The 26,916-nt window shown below is 43.9% G+C and overlaps 1 protein-coding gene across 1 annotated transcript in view; it reads left to right on the top strand.

The window, feature by feature from the left end:
* The window catches only part of NOP14 (NOP14 nucleolar protein), a 29,929-nt gene extending 3,175 nt beyond the window's left edge, over positions 1 to 26,754 (top strand). Inside the window, exons 6-18 of the mRNA XM_070757003.1 lie at positions 2,116 to 2,238; positions 3,498 to 3,629; positions 7,397 to 7,601; positions 9,561 to 9,691; positions 10,706 to 10,791; positions 13,713 to 13,848; positions 15,199 to 15,300; positions 16,236 to 16,389; positions 16,851 to 17,010; positions 18,518 to 18,668; positions 21,921 to 22,036; positions 24,303 to 24,458; positions 26,466 to 26,754. Coding sequence (XP_070613104.1) covers positions 2,116 to 2,238; positions 3,498 to 3,629; positions 7,397 to 7,601; positions 9,561 to 9,691; positions 10,706 to 10,791; positions 13,713 to 13,848; positions 15,199 to 15,300; positions 16,236 to 16,389; positions 16,851 to 17,010; positions 18,518 to 18,668; positions 21,921 to 22,036; positions 24,303 to 24,458; positions 26,466 to 26,559 — 1,746 coding nt within the window. The 3' untranslated portion in view covers positions 26,560 to 26,754. The remainder of the gene's footprint in view (positions 1 to 2,115; positions 2,239 to 3,497; positions 3,630 to 7,396; positions 7,602 to 9,560; positions 9,692 to 10,705; positions 10,792 to 13,712; positions 13,849 to 15,198; positions 15,301 to 16,235; positions 16,390 to 16,850; positions 17,011 to 18,517; positions 18,669 to 21,920; positions 22,037 to 24,302; positions 24,459 to 26,465) is intronic.
* The last annotated feature ends 162 nt before the right edge of the window (positions 26,755 to 26,916 follow it).

Consider the following 26,916-nt stretch of genomic DNA (forward strand, 5'->3'; position numbering starts at 1 on the left):
TTAGAAATATATGTTAATTGAAAGATTGTTTCTCTTTTTTTTCCTCAATTTTTTTTTTAAAAAATTCTCCACTTCATCACATACAGAATAATATGTATACAGTGGTCCCTCGATTTTCGTGGGTTCGAACTTCGCGAAAAGTCTATACCACGGTTTTTCAAAAATATTAATTAAAAAATACTTTGCGGGTTTTTTCCCTATACCACGGTTTTTCCCACCCGATGACGTCATATGTCATCGCCAAACTTTCATCTGCCTTTAATAAATATTTTTTTTAATAAACTTTAATAAATAAACATGGTGAGTAATAATCTGAATGGTTGCTAAGGGAATGGAAAACTGCAATTTAGGGGCTTAAAGTGTTAAGGGAAGGCTTGTGGTACTGTTCATAACCCAAAATAGTGTATTTACTTCCGCATCTCTACTTTGCGGAAATTCGACTTTCGCGGGCGGTCTCGGAACGCATCCCCCGCGAAAAGCAAGGGAACACTATACCTAAAAATATTTAAAATGACATATATCGTTACATAGTTACAGTTTTACGTTTCTCTTTGTTGATCATAGAGCAGTGTTTTTTAAATACAGTGATCCCCCGATTATCGCGAGGGTTCCGTTCCAAGACCCCTCGCGATAATCGATAACTCGCGATGTAGCGGCACGGAAGTAAAAATACCATCTGCACATGCGCGCCCCTTTTTCCATGGCCGCACATGCGCAGATGGTGGAGTTTGCGTGTGGGCGGCGGGGAAGACCCTTCGGCCGCCCAACAGCTGATCTGCTCCGCAGCGCGGCAGCAGCGAGGAGCCGAAGATGGGGTTTCCCCGTTGCCCAGGCAACGGGGAAACCCCATCTTCGGCTCCGCGCTGCGGAGCAGATCAGCTGTTGGGCGGCCAAAGGAACCTTCCCTGGGTCTTCCCGCCGCCCAGGCAAAGGGGAAACTCCAAGATCGCTTGCCACTTGCCCGTCACCCCGCCCAGCCGCTCGCTTGCCCGCCCGCCCGGCTGCTCGCTTGCCCGTTCGCCCGGCTGCTCGCTTGCCGCTTGCCCGTTTGCCCGCCCGCCCGGCTGCTCGCTTGCCGCTCGAGAGCAAGAGGGGGAGAGATAGAGAAAGAGAGAGAAGGAAAGAAAGAGATGAGAGAGGGAGGAAGAGAGTGTGAGAGAGGAAGAAGCAAGATAGAGAAAGAGAGAGAGAAAGAAAGATGAGAAAGGAAGGGAGTGACATCATCGGGTGAAAAATCGCGATATAGCGATTCGCAATGATCGGGATCGCGAAACTCGGGGGATCACTGTAGTGGGGAGGGGCAGGGAGTGTTTCCCCAGTTGCATGCTACAGCCTGGAAGAGAAGGTGGGGCAGGGGGGCTGCATGGATTTTTGTTCTCAGGTGGGGGGGGGGCGCTACAGTAGCCATGAACGGCGTGGCGAACTCCCCAGGCAATAGTTTGTTTGCAGCTTATAAGAAGTAAAATGATAAATATTAACACTAAAATTTCATTGGGGCCCAGATTGGAGGGGGGGCACACGAAGTGTTTACTTCTTCGGGTGGGGAGGTGCGTAACAAAATAATTGAGAAGCACTGCTACAAAGAGACTAAAAGAAATGTTATTTTTTTATTGGCTCAAAAACAGTAACTTAGAGAGTTACTGTTGGAGTCCCAATGGATGATCTCTTAAACCAATGGTCCCAACCCATATGCCCCACCTAAGTATCTCTAAAATCCTTCCCAGTGACATATAATTCTTACTATTCAAAAAGCGAACTCCTACTCATGTGGAGGAAGCCTAAAAGGCCATTAGCTTGGTTTAAACAAGGTTCCAATTGACCCTATTAAAAGTCACCCCCTTGGTTGTATAAACAGAAGCCTAGAATCAAAATCACCACATTGCAGTTTTGGTCACCACATTACAAAATGTGATATCTAAAGTGACGTAAGGGGTTGGAGGAATATTAAATGTATTGCTAGAATCAAACGCTTACTGTGTTTAACATGGGATAAAATGTTTTGAGTGAATGAATCACAGCCTTTATTTTGATTTTCTGCTCGCCAAAGCTCATTCTGTTTAACACACCACTGTCCCAAGAGCTTCCAATGATGGCGCATTTGTTGAATTTTTGCAGCCGGATGAATACGACGTGCTGGTTAGAGAGCTCGGATTTGAAATGAAGACGCAGCCCTCGGATAGGATGAAAACTGAAGAAGAACTGGCAAAGGAAGAGCAAGAGAAACTCCAGCAATTAGAGGTATAATTAGTACCTGTGGTTTTACTTAACCTTTACGTTCTTATTTATGTTTAACTTTTTTTCCGCATAGCATTAGCTCTGCACTACTAATGCAGGATTGTTCTGTTCATCAAAGGGGGAAATAACCAGTTTATTTGTTGTTGTTTGTTAGTCTGGGCAGGCTAAGAAGAGCTAAAACCTGTTCTACAACCCCAGCTGCCTTTGGCAGTCTTGCCTTACTTGCCGGTAAGAGGGTTGTTACCTGACTTGAAAGGAGTCTTGAAAATTGGCCTCTTCTCTAGGCCTTCGGTTAGTCTGATGGACACGTTAGTACGTTACAGAATGGGGGTGAGCGGTTTGGGATGGCCTAGGACAGTGATGGAGAACCTTTTTTTCCTTGGGTGCCGAAAGAGCGTGTGCATGCCCTATTGCACATGCGCGAGTGCCCACACCCATAATTCAATGCCTAGGGAGGATGAAAATAGCTTCCTCCGCTCTCTGGAGGCCAGAAACAGACTGTTTCCCAAATTCCTCACAGTGTTGTAGTGTATTTGGTATAGAGATTCCATGTTGGAAATAAAGAGGTAGTGTAAAAAAGCATTTGTAGCATTTACTTTGTCAAAATGGGTGAACGGTGTGGTCAGGCAGTAGGGAAAGCGAGTAGAATACTTGGCTGCATAGCTAGAGGTATAACAAGTAGGAAGAGGAGATAGTGATCCCAATGTATAGAGTGCTGGTGAGACCACATTTGGAATACTGTGTCCAGTTCTGGAGACCTCACCTACAAAAAGATATTGATAAAATTGAACGGGTCCAAAGACGGGCTACAAAAATGGTGGAAGGTCTTAAGCATAAAACTGATCAGGAAAGACTCCATGAACTCAATCTGTAGAGTCTGGAGGACAGAAGGGAAAGGGGAGGGGACATGATCAAAACATTTAAATATGTTACAGGGTTAGATAAGGTTCAGGAGGGAAGTGTTTTAATAGGAAAGTGAACATGAGAACAAGGGGGGCACAACCTGAGGTTAGTTGGGGGAAAGATCAGAAGCAAGGTGAGAAAATATTATTTGACCGAAAGAGTAGTAGATGCTTGGAACAAATTTCCAGCAGACGTGGTTGGTAAACCCACAGGAACTGAATTGAAACATGCCTGGGATAAAACATATATCCATCCTAAAATAAAATACAGGAAATAGTATAAGGGCAGACTAGGTGGACCAGGAGATCTTTTATTGCCGTCAATCATCTATGTTTTCCCGGGATCTCTTTCCTCTGCAGGCTGACCGCTTACGTCGAATGAAAGGAGAGGAACGAAAGGAGAACATCCAGAAACCGAAGCACCTATCAGCTGACGATTTGGCAGACGGGTTTCTCCTCACCAAAGACGACCGACCCTTGCTGTCCTATGGTGTATGCCTTTCATCCTTTTATCATCCTCTTTTCTTTTCTTTTAAACCAACCCCATAATCTCTTCTTGGGTGGAGTCTGGGTAACTGAATAGAGCTGAGTGTCGACTGGCTGTCTGCCCTTCCCTGTCACCAATATAGAGTTTTGTTCAGCAGATGATATTATTATTATTATTATTATTATGTCAATACAGCACAGCAAACGAGATCACTATGCTGGATTTCGTATTTCATCACCAGTCGGGTGCTTCCCAAGCACCTAAGACTGTGTGATGTAGCGGCGAATTATGTTTGCCCATCCCAGTAAAGCGGCCTTTTGCAATTGACAGATGGAGATTTTGTCAATTCTGATGGTTTTCAAATGTCCGCTGAGATCCTTTGGCACTGCGCCCAGCGTGCCAAGTACCAATGGGACCACTTTCACTGGCTTATGCCAGAGTTGCTGCAGCTCTATTTTTAGATCTTCATATTTCACTAATTTCTCTAGCTGCTTCTCCTCAATTCTGCTGTCCCCTGGGATTGCGATGTCAATGATCCATACTTTCTTTTTCTCCACAATCAAGATGTCTGGTATGTTATGCTTCAGAATTCGGTCAGTCGGAAGTCGGAAGTCCCACAGTAGTTTTGCTTGCTCATTTTCAACCACTTTTTCAGGCTTATGATCCCACCAGTTCTTTGCCACTGGTAGATGGTAGTTCCGGCACAAGTTCCAGTGGATCATCTGTGCCACAGCATCATGTCTATGCTTGTAGTCAGTCTGTGCGATCTTTTTGCATCGATTGTTTCATCTGTTTCTTTACAGAGTCTGCACTTTGGATCGTCTGTTGATTTTATTTATTTATTTTATTATTATTATTATTATTATTTATTAGTTTTGTATGCTACCCATCTCCGAAGATTCTGGGCGGTTCACAGGATACAATATAAAACAGTGAATACAAAACAAATCTAATCAACTAAAAAACTACATAAGCTAAAACCCCAATATATTCTCATCATGACCAGAAAGAAAGAGAAATATCAGCCTCTACCTAGAATCAAACTCGCGGCCTCCTGGCACAAAATATTGTGTCCATCCCAAAATGCTCAGAGCAAATGGCAGTGGCCTAGTTTAACATTGGCAAGAGCCTTGTTGGCAAAGTCATTCAGGGTGTCCAGCAAACCTGGAAAACAGGGAAATCAGGGAGTTATCAGGGAAATTGCTCTCTACATGGGGCTACCTTTGAAAAGTGTTTGGAAACTTCAGATCGTGCAGAATGCGGCCGCAAGAGTCATCGTGGGGCTCCCTAGATTTGCCCACGTTTCTGCAACACTCCGCGGCCTGCACTGGCTGCCGATCGGTTTCCGGTCACAATTCAAAGTGTTGGTACTGACCTTTAAAGCCCTACATGGCATTGGGCCAGAATACATCCGGAACCGCCTTCTACCGCACGAATCCCAGCGACCGGTAAGGTTCCATAGAGTTGGCCTTCTCCAGGTCCCATCGACCAAACAATGTCATTTGGCGGGCCCCAGGGGAATAGCCTTCTCTGTGGTGGCCCCGGCCCTCTGGAATCAACTCCCCCCAGAGATTAGAACGGCCCCCACCCTCCTTGTCTTTCGCCCCGAGTCTTCGGAGAGGGGCGGCATACAAGTCCAATTAATAAAATAAATAATAAATAAATAAATTACTCAAGACCCACCTTTGTCGCCAGGCATGGGGGAGTTAGGTTATTCCTTCCCCTAGGCCATTACAAGTTATGTATAGTATGTTTGTGTGTATGTTTGGTTTTTATAATGAGGGTTTTTAGTTGTTTTATTAAATTGGATTGTTACATGTTGTTTTTTATCATTGTTGTTAGCCGCCCCGAGTCTGCGGAGAGGGGCGGCATACAAATCCAATAAATAATAATAATAATAAATTGGCAGTTCAGGAAATATCAGAGAATTCATGAAAAAAAAACTGAATAAATCATGGGGGGGAAACCAAACTGTATTAAAATGTTTAACAGTCAGGGGAAAATCATGTTAAAAAAAAATGGATCGCACTGCCTGGCAGAGTCAAGCAATAATGAGCATAGCTGCGGCCCTATCTGGACCGGGACTCATTACTCACAGTCACTCATCACCTCGAGGTTCGACTACTGTAATGCTCTCTACATGGGGCTACCTTTGAAAAGTGTTCGGAAACTTCAGATCGTGCAGAATGCAGCTGCGAGAGCAGTCATGGGCCTACCTAGGTATGCCCATGTTTCACCAACACTCCGCAGTCTGCATTGGTTGCCCATCAACTTCCGGTCACAATTCAAAGTGTTGGTTATGACCTTTAAAGCCCTTCATGGCACTGGACCAGAATATCTCCGAGACCGCCTGCTGCCGCACGAATCCCAGTGACCGATTAGGTCCCACAGAGTGGGCCTTCTCCGGGTCCCGTCAACTAAACAATGTCAGTTGGGTGGCCCCAGGGGAAGAGCCTTCTCTGTGGCGGCCCCGACCCTCTGGAATCAACTCCCCCCGGAGATTAGAACTGCCCCTACTCTCCTTGCCTTTCGTAAGCTCCTTAAGACCCACCTCTGTCGTCAGGCATGGGGGAACTGAGACATCTCCCCCGGGCATATGCAATTTATGAATGGTATGTTTGTATGTATGTGTGTTTAGAAAATGGGGTCTTTTAAATATTTTTAAACAGTAATTTATATTTGTTGTACATTGTTTTTTCACTTTGTTGTGAGCCGCCCCGAGTCTTCGGAGAGGGGCGGCATACAAATCTAAATAATAAATAAATAAACTTGCTTCCTCAGCTACCGATATTTCTCCATGGCTTAGCCGTTTGGTATGACGTCATCTACGATCACGCCTTAACTAGATCGCAAGTTACAGGGAAATGTCAGGGAAATATCAGGAAATGACAAAATGCTCTCTTCCCCCTGGACACCCTGTGGTTAGAATGCGGTATTATGCTAGCTTGCAGCTAGCAGTTCAATCCTGATCGGCTCTAGGTTGACTCAGTCTTCTGTCGTTCCGAGGTCAGTAAACTGAGGAACCAGATTGTCCTCAGTGAGGTTCTTCTGCTGAGCCTCCTTCTCAGCCAGATCCAGTTTGAACTGAGCCAGCTGTTTTGCCAGTTCTTTCTCGTAGTGGCTGCTTAGCTCCAACATCTGCTTTCCTTTGGGGTCCTAAGGAACCTCGGCGGGCAGGCAAGGAGTGACGGGGAGGGGCTGTCACAGAAATTAAAGTCTGTTAAGATCTTAACTCCGGAGGTCGATGGATAGAAGCCTCAATCATTTTTTAAACAAGATATGTTTATTTTTTTAAAAAAGAAGTAAACAAATAAAAGTCTGTCTCGAGGGACAGGAGAACATATCCATCTTACATCATGGAGGTTAGGAAGAAGAAGAAAAAATTGGCAGGATATTGCGACATAAGAGGAGGATCCAATAAGACACACTAGTTAACTGTTTCATTACTAAGTGTCTCTGATGGGCTGTCAATATACAGCATGACAGGGGCGAGGCGACTAGAGGCCAACAAGGCGCCCCTCAATGTGAGTGACATTGAGTTAACCACGCCCAACCAGTCACATGACCACCTAGCCACGCCCACTAGTCATTAGTCAGATTATATTAGTGGTCCCCAGGATTTAAAAGTATGAATTTAGTGGTTCCTGAGGTCCAAAAGGTTGGTGACCCCCTGCTTCTAATGGTTCATATCAATCCTCCCCTTGCTGGCTAGGTGGGTGTAAGATGTTTAATCTGTTTTAAAGCCCAGCCTATCTAATCTGTTGCTTCGTAGAATGACCAGGACGATGAAGATGGAGAGGAGGACAATGAGAATAAGGAAAGCGAAGAAGAGACGGATACTGATCCCTCCGAAAGTGACGCTGATAAAGAGACCGTCCCCGAGAAGAGGTTTTCAAAAAGCCGAAAGACAGTCAAGAAGCCGAACCCTCTCAAAGATCAAGAGGCTGCCCAGCTGGAGTTGCCATATTTGTTTGCTGGTAAGAAAAAGGGAAACAAAAACAACCTCCCCACCCAATTGTTTTTTTTAATTTTTGCTGCCCCGATCGGAAGCTTCTGGGAATTGAACGGGTCCAAAGACGGGCTACAAGAATGGTGGAAGGTCTTAAGCATAAAACGTATCAGGAAAGACTTAATGAACTCAATCTGTCTAGCCTGGAGGACAGAAGGAAAAGGGGGGACATGATCGAAACATTTAAATATATTAAAGGGTTAAATAAGGTCCAGGAGGGAAGTGTTTTTAATAGGAAAGTGAACACAAGAACAAGGGGACACAATCTGAAGTTAGTTGGGGGAAAGATCAAAAGCAACGTGAGAAAATATTATTTTACTGAAAGAGTAGTAGATCCTTGGAACAAACTTCCAGCAGACGTGGTAGATAAATCCACAGTAACTGAATTTAAACATGCCTGGGATAAACATATATCCATCCTAAGATAAAATACAGAAAATAGTATAAGGGCAGACTAGATGGACCAGGAGGTCTTTTTCTGCCGTCAGACTTCTATGTTTCTATGTCAAAATTCACAACTCTACAAATAATACAAAGCAAATTGTGAAATCGCAACCTTAAAAACTGGAAGAGGAAGAGCAGCCCCAAGAGAAGGTCATCACATCTTCCTCCACAGCCCCAACTCAGTCCAGGAAAAAGCAACACAAGGACGAGAGGGATCAGTATGGTTCAGTAGGATAACAGATTAGGCAAGTAGCTCAATTGCTATAAAAGTTCAGTTCTAGAGAATGACTAAAACGATTAAAGCGTTTATGGGTGAAAGCATACTATATAATTATTTCCTGTTTTAAAAGTAATCAAGGATCATACTAAGGTACTAGAGAAGGAAAGGCAATAAAAAAAACCCTATTGTATTAAATAAATAGTGCATAAATGTACTATTATTATTATTATTATTATTATTATTATTATTATTTATTAGATTTGTATGCCGCCCCTTTCCGTGGACTCGGGGCGGCTCACAACACAATAAAACAATTCATAACAAATCTAATAATATACAATTTAAAATTTAAAATAGTTTAAAAACCCCATTTTTAAGCAGATATACCATACATAAATTATATAGGCCCGGGGGAGATGTTTCAATTCCCCCATGCCTGACAACAAAGGTGGGTTTTGAGAAGTTTACGAAAGGCAAGGAGGGTAGGGGCAGTTCTAATCTCTGGGGGGAGCTGGTTCCAGAGAGTCGGGGCCGCCACAGAGAAGGCTCTTCCCCTGGGGCCCGCCAACCGACATTGTTTAGTTGACGGGACCCGGAGAAGGCCGACTCCGTGGGACCTAATCGGTCGCTGGGATTCGTGCAGCAGAAGGCGGTCCCGGAGATATTCTGGTCCGATGCCATGAAGGGCTTTATAGGTCATAACCAACACTTTGAATTGTGCCCGGAAATTGATCGGCAACCAATGCAGACTACCTCCCCACTGCGTCCCCTCCACCAGAGTCAGCAGCCCATCATTGAAGGGGAGAGAGAGAGGAAGAGAAGGTAGGTAGGTAAGAAGGAAGGAAGGAAGGAAGGAAGGAAGGAAGGAAGGAAGGAAGGAAGGAAGGAAGGAAGGAATAGCAATAGCACTTAGATTTATATCCCACTTCACAGTTCTTTACAGCCCTCTGTAAGCACTTTACAGTGTCAGCCTCTTTCCCCCAACAATCTTGGTCTTCCTTTTACCAACATTGGAAAGAGGCATTCTGGGAATTGAAGTCCAAGTTTGGAGATCTTTCGTGTAGATAACATTCATTCACCTAAATATACAAAGTACAATGTTTTGTCTCCCAAGAAGCGATAAAAGCGGGACTCCTTTTCCATTGGTATTTCCCATAGTATTCAAGTTAGTGCTTGTTCCACGTTTTACCCAGGTGGCTATTTAAACTGCTATTCTGAAATAACTTCTCAAATCCCCCCCGATATTTTCCATTGTTGGAATAGCACCGGAATCGTACGAGCAGCTTCGGTCTTTGCTGTCGGGAAGAACCGCAGAAGAACAAATGGACATCGTGGCGAGAATTCGGAAGACGAACCATCCCAGTCTTGCTGTAGGGAACAAAGCCAAGTTAGAAGTGAGTTTTTGCAGTCCTGCATAATACAAAGGTCGCCCAGAAAGTAATGCACCATAGCCTATAGTAATGGTACGAATGCGAGACTTTCTATATACATTATTTGAATTGTCAGGCGTGCATGTGTAAATTTTGTGTTTCTTCAGACAGAAAGCATAGCTGCAGCAGTAGTTTGAAATGGCGTCTGTAAGTGATGTAGGTTACAAGCAGAATGTCATTGAATTTTTCACTGAAGAGAAAGAAACTGTTGGGAACATTCACAAACGTTTGTGTACAGTTTATGGAGATTGTGCAGTTGACAGAAGTACAGTTATTCGCTGGGCACAGAGGGTGAAGCCATTAGAATTCCAGAAATGGCTTTGTGACCAGAACATAGAGGGGTACCGACAGGGCATACACGCCCTTGTGTCTCGCTGGAGGAAGGCCATGGAACGGGACAGATTACGTGGAAAAATAGGCAGTGTAGAAGAAACATCCTTCTTTCTTGTGTGTGAGTTTCATTGTGTTCAATAAATAATGGTTGAAGAAAAAAATGTGCATTACGTTCTGGGTGACCCTCGTAATCAAAGGTGTGGAACGGCGTTTGGAGTTGAAAGAAAGGCAGTGATTGGGGACTTCATTTATTGGTCTGGAGGACAGAAGGGAAAGGGGGAACATGATCAAAACATTTAAATATGTTAAAGGGTTAAATAAGGTTCAGGAGGGAAGTGTTTTTAATAGGAAAGTGAACACAAGAACAAGGGGACACAATCTGAAGTTAGTTGGGGGAAAGATCAAAAGCAACGTGAGAAAATATTATTTCACTGAAAGAGTAGAAGATCCTTGGAACAAACTTCCAGCAGACGTGGTTGGTAAATCCACAGTAACTGAATTTAAACATGCCTGGGATAAACATATATCCATCGTAAGATAAAATACAGGAAATAGTATAAGGGCAGACTAGATGGATCATGAGGTCTTTTTCTGCCGTCAGTCTTCTATGTTTCTATTAATAATACTTGAAATTATATTCCACAGAAACTATTCGGATTCCTTATGGAGTACGTTGGAGAGATGGCTCGTGAGGACCCGCCAAAACTGAAGACTATTGATAAGCTTGTCGGGTGAGTACAGCAACAGAGGCCAGGGTCAAAATATGCGAGAGTTTTGCAGCCCAAAATGGAACTTGGTTCCTTTCGATCAGGATCTTACAAGTGGTGTAACTGGCCTGCTTGAAGGTTGTGATTGTGTTGCTTGTTTCGGGATTCTTCTGGCCCAACCCATACAACAGTCGATAGTCAGTTGTGGGAGTATAGAATAAGTAATCAGTAGAATAAGATAATAACAGAAAATATTATTTTACTGACAGAGTAGTAGATCCTTGGAACAAACTTCCAGCAGACGTGGTTGGTAAATCCACAGTAACTGAATTTAAACATGCCTGGGATAAACATATATCCATTGTAAGATAAAATAGTATAAGGGCAGACTAGATGGATCATGAGGTCTTTTTCTGCCGTCAGTCTTCTATGTTTCTAACATCAAACCTCAACTTTTTTACTTTCACATGGTAATATAAACTAGCCATTCTTATAACAACAAACCTAGCCTAATCAGTAAAACACAAAATCAAAGTTTCATTTTTTTCCCACCAATGCATATAGAAGTCCAGTAGCGGTTTCCAAGTAGAAACAAAAGTACAGTGGTACCTCTACTTAAGAAGGCCTCTACTTAAGAACTTTTCTAGATAAGAACCAGGTGTTCAAGGGTTTTTTGCCTCTTCTTAAGAACCATTTTCTACTTAACCCAAGCCCGGAAAAAATTCCCAGGAAATTTTAGAGCGGCACGAAGGCCCGGCTCGTTTCCTACCATTCTCCCTTTAATCCCAGCCATCTCAGGCTTTTCTGAGCTGCCAGAGGAGCCTTTCGGTGGCGCTACTCCTCTCGCCTGCCTGGGTTTCTCTCTCTGGCGCAGTGTAGGGGAGGCAGCCTCGTGCCCGGTGTATTGGAGGCGCGTGCTCCTGCTCACCGCCTCACAGTCCCTCTTTTTTTTTAAAGCCTTAAAGTTTTGGATTTTTTTTTATTCCACTCCCATCCTCTTCTTCCTTCGGCAGCGACTGTCCTCCTCCTGATCTTCCTCCTCCTCCCACCCAAATTCCGAGCTTTTATTTCTTTCCTAATAGGTTTGCACGCATTATTTGCTTTTACATTGATTCCTATGGGAAAAATTGCTTCTACTTACAAACTTTTCTACTTAAGAACCTGGTCACGGAACGAATTAAGTTCTTACGCAGAGGTACCACTAAGTAATTGTGCTCCCCCCCCCGCCCCCTTTCTTTAATTAAAGCAGTCAATTTAGCCCTGTCTGCTAACTCCCATCAGGTTTTGCAATATTTTATCCACTGTGAGGATCAAATCATCCTTCCATTTTTTGTCCATTAAGTAATCTTGCTGCCATCAACATACCTAACATCAGTGCCCCCCCAAAGAGTCCCTTGGGAGTTGGGCAACATACAGATTGAATAAAATAAAATAAATAAATAAATATAAAATAAAAAAGTCTGGTTTTATCTTTATAGTCATCTTTGAGATTCTCCTGTATTAATTGCGCAGAATGCAACCGTGCGAGCAGTCATGGGCCTCTCGACGTATGCCCATGTTTCTTCAGCACTCCACAGACTGCATTGGCTGCCAATTGGTTTCTGGATGTGATTCCAAGTGTGGGTTATGACCTATAAAGCCCTACATGGTATTGGACCAGATTACATACGGGACCACCTTCTGCCGCATGAATCCCAGCGTCCGGTTAGGTCCCACAGAGTTGGCCTTCTCCAGGTCCCATCAATGTCGCTTGGCGGAGCCTAGGGGAAGAGCTTTCTCTGTGGGGGGCCTGGCCCTCTGGAATCAGCTCCCCCCGGAGATTCGCACTGCCCCCACCCTGCTCGCCTTCCGCAAGAATCTTTAAACCTATTTATGTCGCCAGGCATGGGGTCACTAGACCCTAGTCCCTGGCCAACAAGTGTGTGGTATCCCGTGGTTTGAGTCTGAATGAATGGTTTTTAATATTTTAGCCTTTTTAGAATGGCTTTAGTTTAGTTATTTATCTTAATTAGATTTCAGATGTGTTATTGTATATTGGTTTGGGGGAGTTTTGATACGTTGTGAGCTGCCCCAAGTCCACGGAGAAGGGGAAGCATACAAGTCCAATAAATAAAGATGTGAATCCTATTCCGATATTTCTCTGCTCCCCTCTGATCTTCAAGGAAAGTATATCTTAACAAGACTTGTGGACACTAATAAGGATTCTTAGGTGACACATTTTACTGAAATTATCCAGCGTCTGAATTTATCCAGAGCTCGTTCTTAGTACAGTGATACCTTGTCTTACAAACTTAATTGGTTCCAGGAGGAGGTTCTTAAGGTTAAAAGTTTGTAAGACGAAACAATGTTTTCCATAGGAATCAATGGAAAAGCGATTAATGCGTGCAAGCCCAAAATTCACCCCTTTTACCAGCCGAAGCGCCCGTTTTTGCGCTACTGGAATTGCCCTGAGGTTCCCCTCCATGGGAAACCCCACCTCTAGACTTCCATTGCCAGCAAAGTGCTCATTTTTGCGATGCTGGGATTCCCCTGCAGCATCACAAAAACACAGAAGTCCAGAGGTGGGGTTTCCCATGGAGGGGAGCCTCAGGGGAATCCCAGCAGCGCAAAAATGGGTGCTTCGCTGGCAACGGAAGTCTGGAGGTGGGGCATCCCAGCGGCGGTGGTGGGTTTGTAAAGGTGAAAATAGTTTGTAAGAAGAGGCAAAAAAATCTTAAACCCCGGGTTTGTATCTCGAAAAGTTTGTATGACGAGGCGTTTGTAAGACGAGGTATCACTGTATCTTGATTGAAAAGCCGATTGATTTGGTGCTCAGCGAAGATCCGTTTCTGGAATCAGACATACGTGTGCAGCTGTATCTCGACGTCAGATCATTTGCAGCGGAACATGTTGCCGCTAAAAATAAACGCAATCTGATGCTGACTTTTATCATCTATCTATCACAGAGTACTCTTCGAGCTTTGCCAGATGTTTCCTAAAGCTGCCAGCAATCATATGAAGTTTCTCCTTCAAGAGGCCACACACAGCATGGAAGAGATCGTAGAAAGAAACGGTCTGCTGACATTCCCGGAGTTGGACATGGTATTTATTTAGATTTCTATGCTGCCTTTCTCAACCGACTCAGGGTTTATGTGGCTGTTATACTACTAGCTGGATGCCCATGCTTTGTTATGAAAGTATGTGATTGGGCTTGATACATTGATAGTTAAAGTTTTAAAATTAATGAGTGGTTACGATTGGGCTTGATACATTGACACCTAAAGCTTGAAAATGTATGTAGAATGTGTAGCTCTGTAGTGTCATAGCGTCTTAATATAAAGCAACTGGCAGTTGGAACAGAGTTCTTTTCAAGTGGGGAGGGGGAATAGAAGGTTTAAGCTACCAGGCCAGATGAGTCACACGCTGGCCACGGCCATGCGCTGTTTAGCAAAGAAATAGTATCAGAGGGTGTTAATTAATACAATACTAATAATCTGAGTCATTTCAAAAAATCCTCTATTGTCGAGCACTTAGAAGCCAGGAGGAACATACGTGCCAAGTTTCAAGTTTGCAGGCTTTAAAGTTCTGGAGATTTCATGATGAGTGAATGGTATTTGGCTTTCAGATAGATAGATAGATTGATTGATAAATAAATAGATAGATAGATAGTAATATATATAGAGAGATGATAGATAGATAGATAGATAGATAGATAGATACATACATACATACATACATACATACACACATAGATAAATAGAGAGAGAGAGATACATAGATAGATACATACACACATACATAGAGAGATAGATACATAGATAGATACATAGATAGATAGATACATAGATAGATACATAGATACCGAGAGGCAAAAAAGGAGCTGTGATGTTCCTTCAATATACCAGGGTGATTCGACACAAAATGTAACCCTTCCCTGGTACAGAGCTGAAGGGATTGGATACTGTAGCCTAGAGGTTAATTCTCTGCCTTACAAGGCAAAGTTTGCAGGTTCAAGTCCCAGTGAGGGTATGGCTAGCTGATGAGGCCAAAATAAGGCCGAAATAGATCTATCCTAGTCTCCCTTAATTTTCAAATTCAGCAAAAAAACAACAAACACATACATAGATAGATAGATACATAGATAGTAATAGACAGAGAGATGAGAGAGAGAGAGTGCAAAGTCAATGGGAACCCAGATTCACTTAACAACCGGGTTACTAACTTATTAACGGCAGTGATTCACATAACAACAAGTGGCAAGGAAGGCAAAATGAGAGAAAATTCACTTAACAGATTTCTCACTTAGTAACATGGGCTTAATTGTGGCCATAAGTTACAGGCTACCTACACAGCATTTGATCTGTGCTCTTTTCTTCCAATGAAATCCAAAGTTTATTTTAAACACAGCAGGAATCGCATTAATAATAATGCACAACCTCTATATTTTTTCAGCTCCTGTATTTGAAAATTATTACTGTTCTTTTTCCAACTTCTGATTTCTGGCATCCGGTAGTAACACCGGCATTGATTTACATGAGCCAATTACTTACGAAGGTAGGTTCTTTTTTCCACTATTTTTCCTGCCCAAAAACATTCGCTTAAAGATGAATTGGAAATAATATTCATCAATACTTTTATTTGGCAAGCCCTAACAAGGATTTCATTTGATTTAAGCCCCAGCCTGGTGGTACCTTTTAGGTTACTCATCTAATCCTCCCATTTTCTGATGTACCGTATTTTTCAGAGTATAAGATGCACCTTAGTTTTGGAGGAGGAAAACATGGGGCGGAAATTCTGCCTTTGCCTCACAGCAAACAGCACAGATGATATACACTGTTGGCTATGTATTTCTGTGCATGTGTGCCTGACCCTTCCACCTCTCACAATACTAGACAATACAGTATCAACAGAAGAGACCTTCAAACGTGGCCTACAGGAAGGACGTCTTTGTGACGTCAAAGCTCCGCCCGTGGAATTCCCTATTGGGATTCCCCACCTCCTTTCCAGCCTCCAGATCAGCCGAAAACGCCGCCGCCGATCGCAAAAACGGTGCTCCGCCGGGTGGCACCGCCCAACTGTAACCTTCTGAAACAGCCGGGCGCTTCTTGGCGGCCTCCGCAACCCGAACCCGAACTTCCAGGTTCGGCATTCAGGAGAACACCAAGAAGCCCCCCGGCTGTTTCAGAAGGTTACAGCCAGGCGGCGGCGCTTCTCGGCGGCTTCCCGAACCCGAAAATTTCGGGTTTGGGAGAATGCCGAGAAGCCCCCCGGCTGTTTCAGAAGGTGAGAGCCGGACGGCAGTGCACAGCGGAGCGCCATTTTGCGATCTGCGGTGGGTTCGTAAGCCGAAAAAAGTTTGTAAGAAGAGGCAAAAAATTTCCGAACCCTGGGTTCGTATCACGAGGGGTTCGTATCACGAGGTACCACTGTATTTTCATTTCTTTCATATTGTAAAAGGTAAAAGTTTTCTATTCCGGCTGTTTTTCTAGTGTGCTGTAAGAACGGAACAAGACGTCATGAAAGGATTGTTTGTCTGCTGTCTCTTCCTGGACTACACATCCCTGTCTCAAAGATTTGTCCCAGAATTGGTCAATTTTCTCCTGGGAGTCCTTCACTTGGCAATACCTAACAAGGAAGCTCAAGGTAGGATTCTGGTTGAATGTGCAGAGATGAATCAGTTAACGCTGGCGATTGAAGAGAAAGAGCAAACTGGTTAATATGTATGTTTGTTTAGAGAATGGGGTTTTAAAAATATTTTTAAACTGTAATTTAGATTTGTTGTAAACTGTTTTCACTTGTTGTGAGCCGCCCCGAGTCTGCGGAGAGGGGCGGCATACAAATCTAAATAATAAATAAAATAAAATAAATAAATAATATGTCATATGGGAAATCTTTTTGCGATGGTTAGAGGATAAATATAAAAATTAGAAATTAAAGTTAGATGAGTAAAATATAGAAAATAATAGAGTTAAGTGAAACTAAGAAGAAGATGTAAAGTATTAGATATTTAACTTGTTGGTATTAAGCTCAGAATTTCTGCACGAGAGGATACAAGCATTCAAAGAGAAAAACTAACATTTGTGTCTGGGTTTTTTTCCTTTCAGGTTATTCTTTGCTGCCTCCTTTTGTATCTCTAGGAAAACATTCAAACTTACTTGTGGTCTGTGAAAAACCAAGGACAGAAACATGGCAAAAACAAAGCATCTCTCTTGGCATTTTAAGTCGATCGAAAGGAAAATGCAAAACAGAGACAAATAATCTGAGGTGTGTGGTATCTATCTGTTTATCATAATTTACAGAGCTGCTTACCTCCCAGAATGTGAATCTGGGTTGCATACTATAAAAACACACCATAAAAACTTTTAAGACAATTAAAAACCCCAATCAAACTTGGAAGCGGAGAGTGTAGAAAACAAGAGATATGATCAGGTTGTAGCTATAAATGTACAAAGCCAATCAGTTTTTGTCTTGGGAAATATCAGCAGATACAGTGATAACCTTGTCTTACAAACTTAATTGGTTCCAGGACGAGGTTCTTAAGGTGAAAAGTTTGTAAGACGAAACAATGTTTCCCATAGGAATCAATGGAAAAGCGATTAATGCGTGCAAGCGCAAAACTCGCCCCTTTTGCCAGCCGAACGCCCGTTTTTGCGCTGCTGGGATTCCCCTGAGGCTCCCCTCCATGGGAAACGCCACCTCCGGACATCCGTGTTTTTGCGATGCTGCAGGGGAATCCCAGCAGCGCAAAAATGAGCGCTTCGCTGGCAACAGAAGTCCGGAGATGGGGTTTCCCAGCGAAGGGAGCATCAGTGAAATTGCAGCATCGCAAAAACACCGAAGTCCTCGAAACCCCACCTCCAGACCTCTGTGTTTTTGCAATGCTGCGATTTCACTGAGGCTCCCCTCGCTGGGAAACCGCACCTCCGGACTTCCGTTGCCAGCAAAGCACCTGTTTTTGCGCTGCTGGGATTCCCCTGCAGCATCACAAAAACACAGAAGTCTGGAGGTGGGGTTTCCCATGGAGGGGAGCCTCAGGAGAATCCCAGCAGCGCAAAAACGGGTGCTTCGCTGGCAATGGAAGTCCAGAGGCGGGGCATCCCAGCGGCGGCGGTGGTGGGTTTGTAAGGTGAAAATAGTTTGTAAGAAGAGGCAAAAAAATCTTAAACACCAGGTTTGTATCTCGAAAAGTTTGTATGTCCAAGCATTTGTAAGACGAGGCATCACTGTATTTTGATTTTGTGATAAACAACAAACATTTTTTCATCTCTTTCCTCGGCATCATTTTCCTAGGAGTACCCCATTTTTCGGATATGTACCTTCCTCCTCTCAAAGAGACTGAAACTTTTGGTGTGTCTTATTCTCCTAATGTAACTTTTATTAAACTTTTTTTAGCCCTAAGAAGGTCTTCCGTGCTTTGCTAGCTAAGCGATCTTCCCTTTGCCTGCTACTTTCATTGCTGCTCCCTCTGACAATCAGCTGAACATTTTTTTTCAGCACTAACAGTGAATTCCGTGCTTAGCAATAGCATTTAGACTTATATATGGCTTCACGGGGCTTTTACAACCGTGTCTAACCAGTTTACAAAGCCTGCCTCTTGCCCCCAAATGTCCTGAGTCCTTATTTTACTGACTCTGGAAATAACGATGGGAGGCTGAGCTGACCTCGTGAGACGGTCAGAATTGAACTGGTGGCAGTCGGCAGAGTCAACCTTTCGTCCCGCCTTCAACCCACTGCGCCAACCACGGCTCTGCCTGCTTCTTGTCTTTTGCAGATTGTCATGCGTAGCTCTGGCCATGGCTTTGGTTCAACGATGCGCCATCCTTTACGGGAAGCTTCCATCCTTCCGTGAAATTGTGGCTCCCGTCCGGTTGTTGCTGTCCTCGCTTGTACTTCAGGCAGCCAAGTATCCTGTCCAGCTTCAAGTAAGGAAGGGGGTGTTCTGGCCACAGCTACTGAAATCCACAAATCGTGCAGAATGCAGCTGCGAGAGCTATCATGGGCTTTCCCAAAAATGCCCATGTAACACCAACACTCCGCAGTCTGCATTGGTTGCCGATCAGTTTCCGGTTACAATTCGAAGTGTTGGTCATCACCTATAAAGCCCTTCATGGCACCGGACCAGGGTATCTACGAGATCGCATTCTGCCGCACGAATCCCAGCGACCGGTTAGGTCCCAAAGAGTGGGCCTTCTCCGGGTCTCGTCAACAAAACAATGTCGCTTGGCGGGGCCCAGGGGAAAAGCCTTCTCTGTGGCGGCCCCTGCCCTCTGGAATCAACTCCCCCCAGAGATTAGAATTGCCCCCACCCTCCTTGCCTTTCGTAAGCTCCTGAAAACCTACCTCTGCCGTCAGGAATGGAGGAACTGAGACATTCTGTCCCCCTAGGCCTTTACAATTTATGCATGATATGTTTGTTTGTATGGATGTTTAGTTTTATAATAAGGGTTTTTTAGTTGTTTTTAGTATTGGATTTACATGGTGTTTTTTATTACTGTTGTTAGCCGCCCCTAGTCTACGGATCAAAACAAATAAATAAATAAATAAAAAATCAATCAATCTTCCCCAAAGCTTTAATCTTCAAATTCTTTATTTTCTCTTCAACAGTTCAAAAATACAGACAGGATTTTTCTAGTAGCAAACAAGCCGGCGTGTAGAACTAGGAATTTTTCTAGTGGCAGGGAGTTGGTGGCTTTATGGGGCAATTAACATTCTATTTCAAATAGCTGGGAGGCAAGGCTACAAATCTCTTATTTAAGCAGAAACCTTACCAGTACGCATGGAGCACTCAGCGAACTACAGTGTTCCCTCGATTTTCACGGGTTCGAACTTCGCGAATAGCCTATACCACGGTTTTTCAAAAAATATTAATTAAAAAATACTTTGCGGGTTTTTTTTCTATACCACGGTTTTCCCCGCCCGATGACGTCATACATCATCCCCAAACTAATAATTTTTGCAAACAAATAACCAAAAAAAGAAGATTATTGTTAATAAATAATTATGTTTATAAATATCAGGATCACTAAGTGTCTTATTCAATGGTGAGTACCAGTAATAATGGTGAGTAAATGGTTGTTAAGGGAATGGGAAATGGTAATTTAGGGGTTTAAAGTGTTAAGGGAAGGCTTCTGATACTGTCCATAGCCAAAATGGTGTATTTACTTCCACATCTCTACTTCGCGGAAATTCGACTTTCGTGGGCGGTATCGGAACGCATCCCCCACGAATATCGAGGGAACACTGTACTTCTGTCTCATTTGCATGATCTTTCATGATTTATCTACAGCAGGGCTCCCCAAACTACGGCCCGCGGGCCACATGCGGCCCACTGAGGCCATTTATCCGGCCCACGGGTGAGTGACAGGAGCACATCTAATTTTCCATGAATAAAATGCGGTGTTTTGTTACTAACTAATATCAACCATCAAAAAAGTTGCAAAAGTTTTTTTTTCTAATTTTGTCATCCAGTTACATTCATTTTCTTTTAATTAAATTCCCTCCTTAAAAAAGTACAACACCCATTATGTTTCTAACTTATTAACCATTATGACAAAGTGCTTCCTTCTTTCCTTATACATTTTTCTATAAGCCAAGAAAACCTTGTATAGCCAATCAGATGTTAACAAGAGAAAATTAAAAACAAAACATAAACATATATGAATTTCAGACTTCTTTCCCCCCCCACCTCTAAATAGTACGTTCCCATTTTGTTTTTTACTTTAAAATAAGGTATGTGCAGTGTGCATAGGGATTTGTTCATAGGTTTTTTTTATAGTCCGGCCCTTCAACAGTCCGAGGGAAAGTGAACTGGCCCCCAGTGTAAAAAGTTTGGGGACCCCTGATCTACAGCTTTCTTTTCAAGGAGCTAATAAACATATGCCATATTTTATCAAGCAGTTTGTCCGAATACAACCTTCTTTTTCTGGTTTCTCTTGGAAGTGACGTGTCCCATACAGAGATCTGCTAACTGCAGATTCAAAACCTCTTTCCCTGCACTTCTCTTCATTTTATCAATCTTCTATATTGTGGGTTTAACCACTCACTGTTTGATACTTCACTATCTGACAGGGAACCACTTTCTATAGTAACTTCAGCCCCCTGAGGCTCTTCTAAATAACTGTCCCCTTCACTCTCGTCTCCGCTACCATCTGGTAACCTCCCTAACCCAGGATAAACTAAGGCACCTGTTTTTTCATGTTCAGAATCAGACATTTCCTGAGGCTGACAAGTATCACAACGGAGGGGGGGGGGGATGCGTATTTATTTATTTATTTATTTATTTTTATTTATTAAATTTGTATGCCACCCCTCTCCGTAGACTCGGGGCAGCTCACAGCAGTAATAGAAAAACAATATACAATACAAATCTAATAATTAAAACTAAAAACCCATAATTTAAAAACCATGCACACAACATATCGTACATAAACAATATAGGCCTGGGGAAGTTATCTCAGTTCCCCCTGCCTGACAACAGGTGGATTTTAAGGAGTTTACGAAAGGCAAGGAGGGTGGGGGCAGTTCTAATTTCATGGGGGAGCTGGTTCCAGAGGGTCGGGGCCGCCACAGAGAAGGCTCTTTCTCTGGGAACCACCAAACGACATTGTTTAGTCGACGGGACTCGGAGAAGGCCAACTCAGTGGGACCTAACTGGTCGCTGGGATTCGTGCGGCAGAAGGCGGTCCTGGAGATATTCTGGTCCGATGCCACGAAGGGCTTTATAGGTCATAGCCAACACTTTGAATTGTGACCGGAAATTGATCGGCAACCAATGCAGACTGCGGAGTGTTGGTGTGACATGGGCATACCTTGGGAAACCCATGATTGCTCTCACAGCGTGTCCTGAGAAATAGCCCAAAACTCTTGCCCAGCCTTCAGAAACAATCAGTAGTGGTAGTCCTCGACTTACAACTGTTCACTTAGTGACCATTCACAGTGGAAAGAATGACTTGTACCCATTTTTCACCCTTTGTGACTGTCCAAAAATGGGGCGCAGGGGTGGGGCTTCAGGACCACCAAAACGGCTGCATTCTATGTATAAGACATACCAACATTTCCATCCTCTTTTTGGTGGGAGGGGGGAGGGAGGTACATCTTATACTCTGAAAAATATGGTATTTAGCCTGGAATCTTTCAATTCCTGCTTTTCATTTTATATTGTTTGGGACTTTTAGGAGTTACACCAGAGCGTTCTGGAGAAACTCGACATGCCCAGGTTGTATAGTCCATTGGTCTGCGACAAGAGGAAACCGGTGCCTTTGAAGCTGTACACTCCAAAATTAGTGAAGGTGTGAGTATCTCAAAACGGAACCCTACCCAGGGTGTCCAGCCCTAAGGAAATCAGGGAACTATCAGAGAAATTGGCAGTTCAGGAAATACAGTGACACCTCGTCTTACAAATGCCTCGTCATAGAAACTTTTCAAGATACAAACCCGGGGTTTAAGGTTTTTTTGCCTCTTCTTACAAACTATTTTCACCTTACAAACCCACCGCCACCACTGGGATGCCCCGCCTCTGGACTTCCATTGCCAGCGAAGCACCTGTTTTTGCGCTGCTGGGATTTCCCTGAGGCTCCCCTCTATGGGAAACCCCACCTCCGGACTTCTGTGTTTTTGTGATGCTGCAGGGGAATCCCAGCAGCACAAAAACGGGCGCTTTGCTGGCAATGGAAGTCCGGAGGTGGGGTTCCCCAGTGAGAGGAGCCTCTGTGAAATCGCAGCATCACAAAAACACAGAGGTGGGGTTTCGAGGATTTCGGTGTTTTTCCGATGCTGCGATTTCACTAATGCTCCCTTCGCTGGGAAACCCCACCTCCGGACTTCTGTTGCCAGCAAAGCACTCATTTTTGCAATGCTGGGATTCCCCTGCAGCATCACAAAAACACAGAAGTCCGGAGGTGGGGTTTCCCATGGAGGGGAGCCTCAGGGGAATCCCAGCAGTGCAAAACTGGGCGCTTCGGCTGGCAAAAGGGGTGAATTTTGGGCTTGCACGCATTAATCGCTTTTCCATTGATTCCTATGAGAAACAATGTTTCGTCTTACAAACTTTTCACCTTAAGAACCTCGTCCCAGAACCAATTAAGTTCTTAAGACAAGGTATCACTGTATTAGGGAATTCATGAAAAAAAATGAATAAATCAGGGGAAAAACCAAACTATTAAAATATTTAAAAGTTAGGGGGAAATCATGTTAAAAAAAAACCCTGATCGCACTGCCTGGCAGAGTCAAGCAAAAATGAGCAAAACTGGCAAGAACTTGCTTCCTCGGCTACCGATATTTCTCCATGGCTTAGCCATTTGGTATGACGTTATCCACAACCGAGCCTTAACTAGAACGCAAGTTTGTTTGTTTGTTTGTTTATTTATTTATTAGATTTGTATGCCGCCCCTCTCCGCAGACGCGGGGCGATTCACAACAATAACAAGAACAATGTAAGAACAAATCTAATAATTTAAAAAACACTAGAAACCCCATTATTAAAAGCAAGCATACACACAAACATACAATGTATAAACTGTATAGGCCCGGGAGAGATGTGTCAGTTCCCCCATACCTGACGGCAGAGATGGGTCTTAAGAACTTTACAAAAGGCAAGGAGGGTGGGGGCAGTTCTAATCTCCGGGGGGAGCTGGTTCCAGAGGGTCGGGGCCGCCACAGAGAAGGCTCTTCTCCTGGGTCCCGCCAAACGACATTGTTTAGTCAACGGGACACGGAGAAGGCCAACCTAACCGGTCGCTGGGATTCGTGCGGCAGAAGGCGGTCCCGGAGATATTCTGGTTCGATGCCATGAAGGGCTTTAAAGGTCATAACCAACACTTTGAATTGTGACCGGAAATTGATCGGCAACCAATACAGACTGCGGAGTGTTGGTGAAACATGGGCATACCTAGGTAAGCCCATGACTGCTCTCGCAGCTGCATTCTGCACGATCTGGAGTTTCCAAACACTTTTCAAAGGTAGCCCCATGTAGAGAGCATTACAGTAGTCGAACCTCGAGGTGATGAGGGCATGAGTGACTGTGAGCAGTGAGTCCCGGTCCAGATAGGGTCGCAACTGGTGCACCAGGCGAACTTGGGCAAACGCCCCCCTCGCCACAGCCGAAAGATGTTTCTCTAATGTGAGCTGTGGATCGAGGAGGACGCCCAAGTTGCGGACCCTCTCTGAGGGGGTTAATGATTCCCCCCCCCCAGGGTAATGGATGGACAGATGGAATTGTCCCTGGGAGACAGAACCCACAGCCACTCCGTCTTATCCGGGTTGAGTTTGATTCTGTTGACACTCATCCAGACCCCAACAGCCTCCAGGCACCGGCACATCACTTCCACTGCTTCGTTGACTGGACATGGGGTGGAGATGTACAGCTGGTTACAGGGAAATATCAGGGAATTTTGAAATGTTTTCTCCCCCCTGGACACCCTGGACATAAATTAATAAAAACCTCTTTTTTTAAAAAAAGAATTAGATGCCCACTTCACGGAAATTACTACACATTGGAAGTTTGGCGGGGGGCCCATCATCCTCCCGGAGTGAAATTGGGATCTCTTTTCTCGTTCCAGGCTGGAATTCGGGCGGAAGCAAGGGAGCAGTAGGCAAGAGCAGGAACGACAGCGCCTCGTTCATAAGCACAAGCGGGAATTCAAAGGGGCCGTGCGGGAGATCCGTCGAGACAACCAGTTCCTGGCCAAGATGCAGCTTGCGGAAGTCATGGAAAGGTAGCCTGGGCGTCTGGGTTTCGGAAGGGGGGAAAAGGGAGGGGAATACCGGCGGTCGGGAAATGGTCTCCACTCAGTGTGGGGAGGGGCTTTGTTGTCTGAGAGATCACGGGATTTTCGATTCAGGGTTGTTGGTCTCTGAGAACTGGGTAGAATGGGACAGGACAGAGTAGAGGAACAGAGAATGGAATGGAGAACAGAAACAGTGAGCAGACGGAATGGAGAAATTAGAATAGAATAGACAATAAAGTATAATATAGAATAGAACAGAACAGAATAGAATGAAGAATTAGAATGGAATGGAATGAAGGAAGGAATAGAATAGAATAAATAAATAATAGAATAGAAAGTAGAATAGGATAGACTAGAATAGAGAATTAGAATAGACGCCCACGCGGACGAGATTTCAGCGATTTTCGGCGTTATTTTTCCTTCCGCGTATGCTGAAAATTGCTGAAATCTTGCTTGCGTGGGCGTCTTCACACAAGATTCCCCTTACGGCGCATGCGCAGAAGCAAAATCTCATGCAGAAGCACGCAGCTGCGCACGCACCCTCAAAATCCCTACCAGAATGGAGCTCCTTACCGTTCCGGTAGCAGTCCATCAGTGGCGCACATGCGCAAGAAGTAAAATCTTAAGAGGGGGCGTGCATGCGCACAAGATTTGGGTGATTATTTTTTGCTTCTGCTCATGTGCAGGAGCAAAAAAATAGCTGAAATCTCTCTCTTTTGCATCCTCTCATGAGATTTTGCTTCCTGCGCATGCGCAGAAGTTAAATCTCGCTTGGACATTCTTATCCTCATGTCAGAAAACTAAAGCTGCACACGCAGCATGCTGGCAGCAGTAATAGCAGCAACTCCTGCCTGTGGCAATAATAATAATAATAATAATAATAATAATAATTATTATTATTATTATTATTATTATTTATTAGATTTGTATGCCGCCCCTCTCTGAGGACTCTTCACGCCCCATGCTGCCCTAATACAGAAGGCTTATTAGGCCACGCCCACCATGGCCACACCCACCCAGCAACCGGGCAGAGAATCCCTTGCCCACCCTTGAAAATGAATTCATTTTGCATTTTTGTCTTTAGGTATCATCGTAATTTTATTATTATTATTATGTCAGTACAACACAACTAACACTATGCTGGATTTCATATTTTATCACCAGTCGGGCGCTTCCCAAGCACCTAGGACTGCGTGATGTAGCGGCAAATTATGTTTGCCGGTCCCAGTAAAGCGGCCTTTTGCAATTGACAGATGGAGATTTTGTCAATTCCAATGGTTTTCAAATGTCCGCTGAGATTCTTTGGCACTGCGCCCAGCGTGCCAAGTACCACTGGAACCACTTTCACAGGCTTATGCCAGAGTCGTTGCAGCTCGATTTTTAGATCTTCGTATTTCACATATTTCTCTAGCTGCTTCTCCTCAATTCTGCTGTCTCCTGGGATTGCGATGTCGATGATCCATACTATTATTATTATTATTTGATTTGATTTATTGGATTTGTATGCCGCCCCTCTCCGGAGACTCGGGGCGGCTAACAACAATAATAGAACAGTATACACAATAATCCAATAGTAAAAACAATTAAAAACCCGTTAAAGTAAAAACCAAACATACATTCAGACATACCATGCATAAAGTTGTAAAGGCCTTGGGGGAAAGAGTATCTCAGTTCCCCCATGCCTGATGGCAGAGGTGGGTTTTAAGTAGCTTACGAAAGGCAAGGAGAGTGGGGGCAATTCTAATTTCTGGGGGGAGTTGGTTCCAGAGGGCCGGGGCCGCCACAGAGAAGGCTCTTCCCCTGGGTCCCGCCAAGCGGCATTGTTTAGTTGACGGGACCCGGAGAAGACCCACTCTGTGGGACCTAACTGGTCGCTGGGATTCGTGCAGCAGAAAGCGGTCCCTGAGATTATTATTATTATTATTATTATGTATGATCATAATTTTATTATTGTTGTTGTTATAATTGTTACTGTTATTGTGGGTTTTTTTCTAGGGATTCTGAAAGAAAGAGGAAAGTGAAGCAACTCTTCCAAAGTCTTGCTCAGCAGGAAGGAGATTGGAAAGCACTCAAGAGAAGGAAACGTTAAAAACATATTTCCAGATAATTAATTAACTCAGCCAAACCCAACCAACCGAGGATATTTTTAAAACGATTTAGCATTTCCTGGAACGTTTTGATCGTTTTAAATTAGGGAGGGGGGGGGCACAAGGGTTTTTTTTTCCCCTGGATGAAAAAATATATATTCTTGTCATTTCTAAATAAAATTGTATAATATATTTGATACATTCTGGCACCGTTTTCCCTGAGCACATATTCAAAATGAAATTCTGTTGCCTGTTCTCGAGAAAAATGCTTGGCTGCATAGCTAGAGGTATAACAAGCAGGAAGAGGGAAATTGTGATCCCCTTATATAGAGTGCTGGTGAGACCACATTTGGAATACT

The sequence above is a fragment of the Erythrolamprus reginae genome, chromosome 7 (assembly GCF_031021105.1).
Source record: "Erythrolamprus reginae isolate rEryReg1 chromosome 7, rEryReg1.hap1, whole genome shotgun sequence".
Classification (NCBI taxonomy): domain Eukaryota; kingdom Metazoa; phylum Chordata; class Lepidosauria; order Squamata; family Dipsadidae; genus Erythrolamprus; species Erythrolamprus reginae.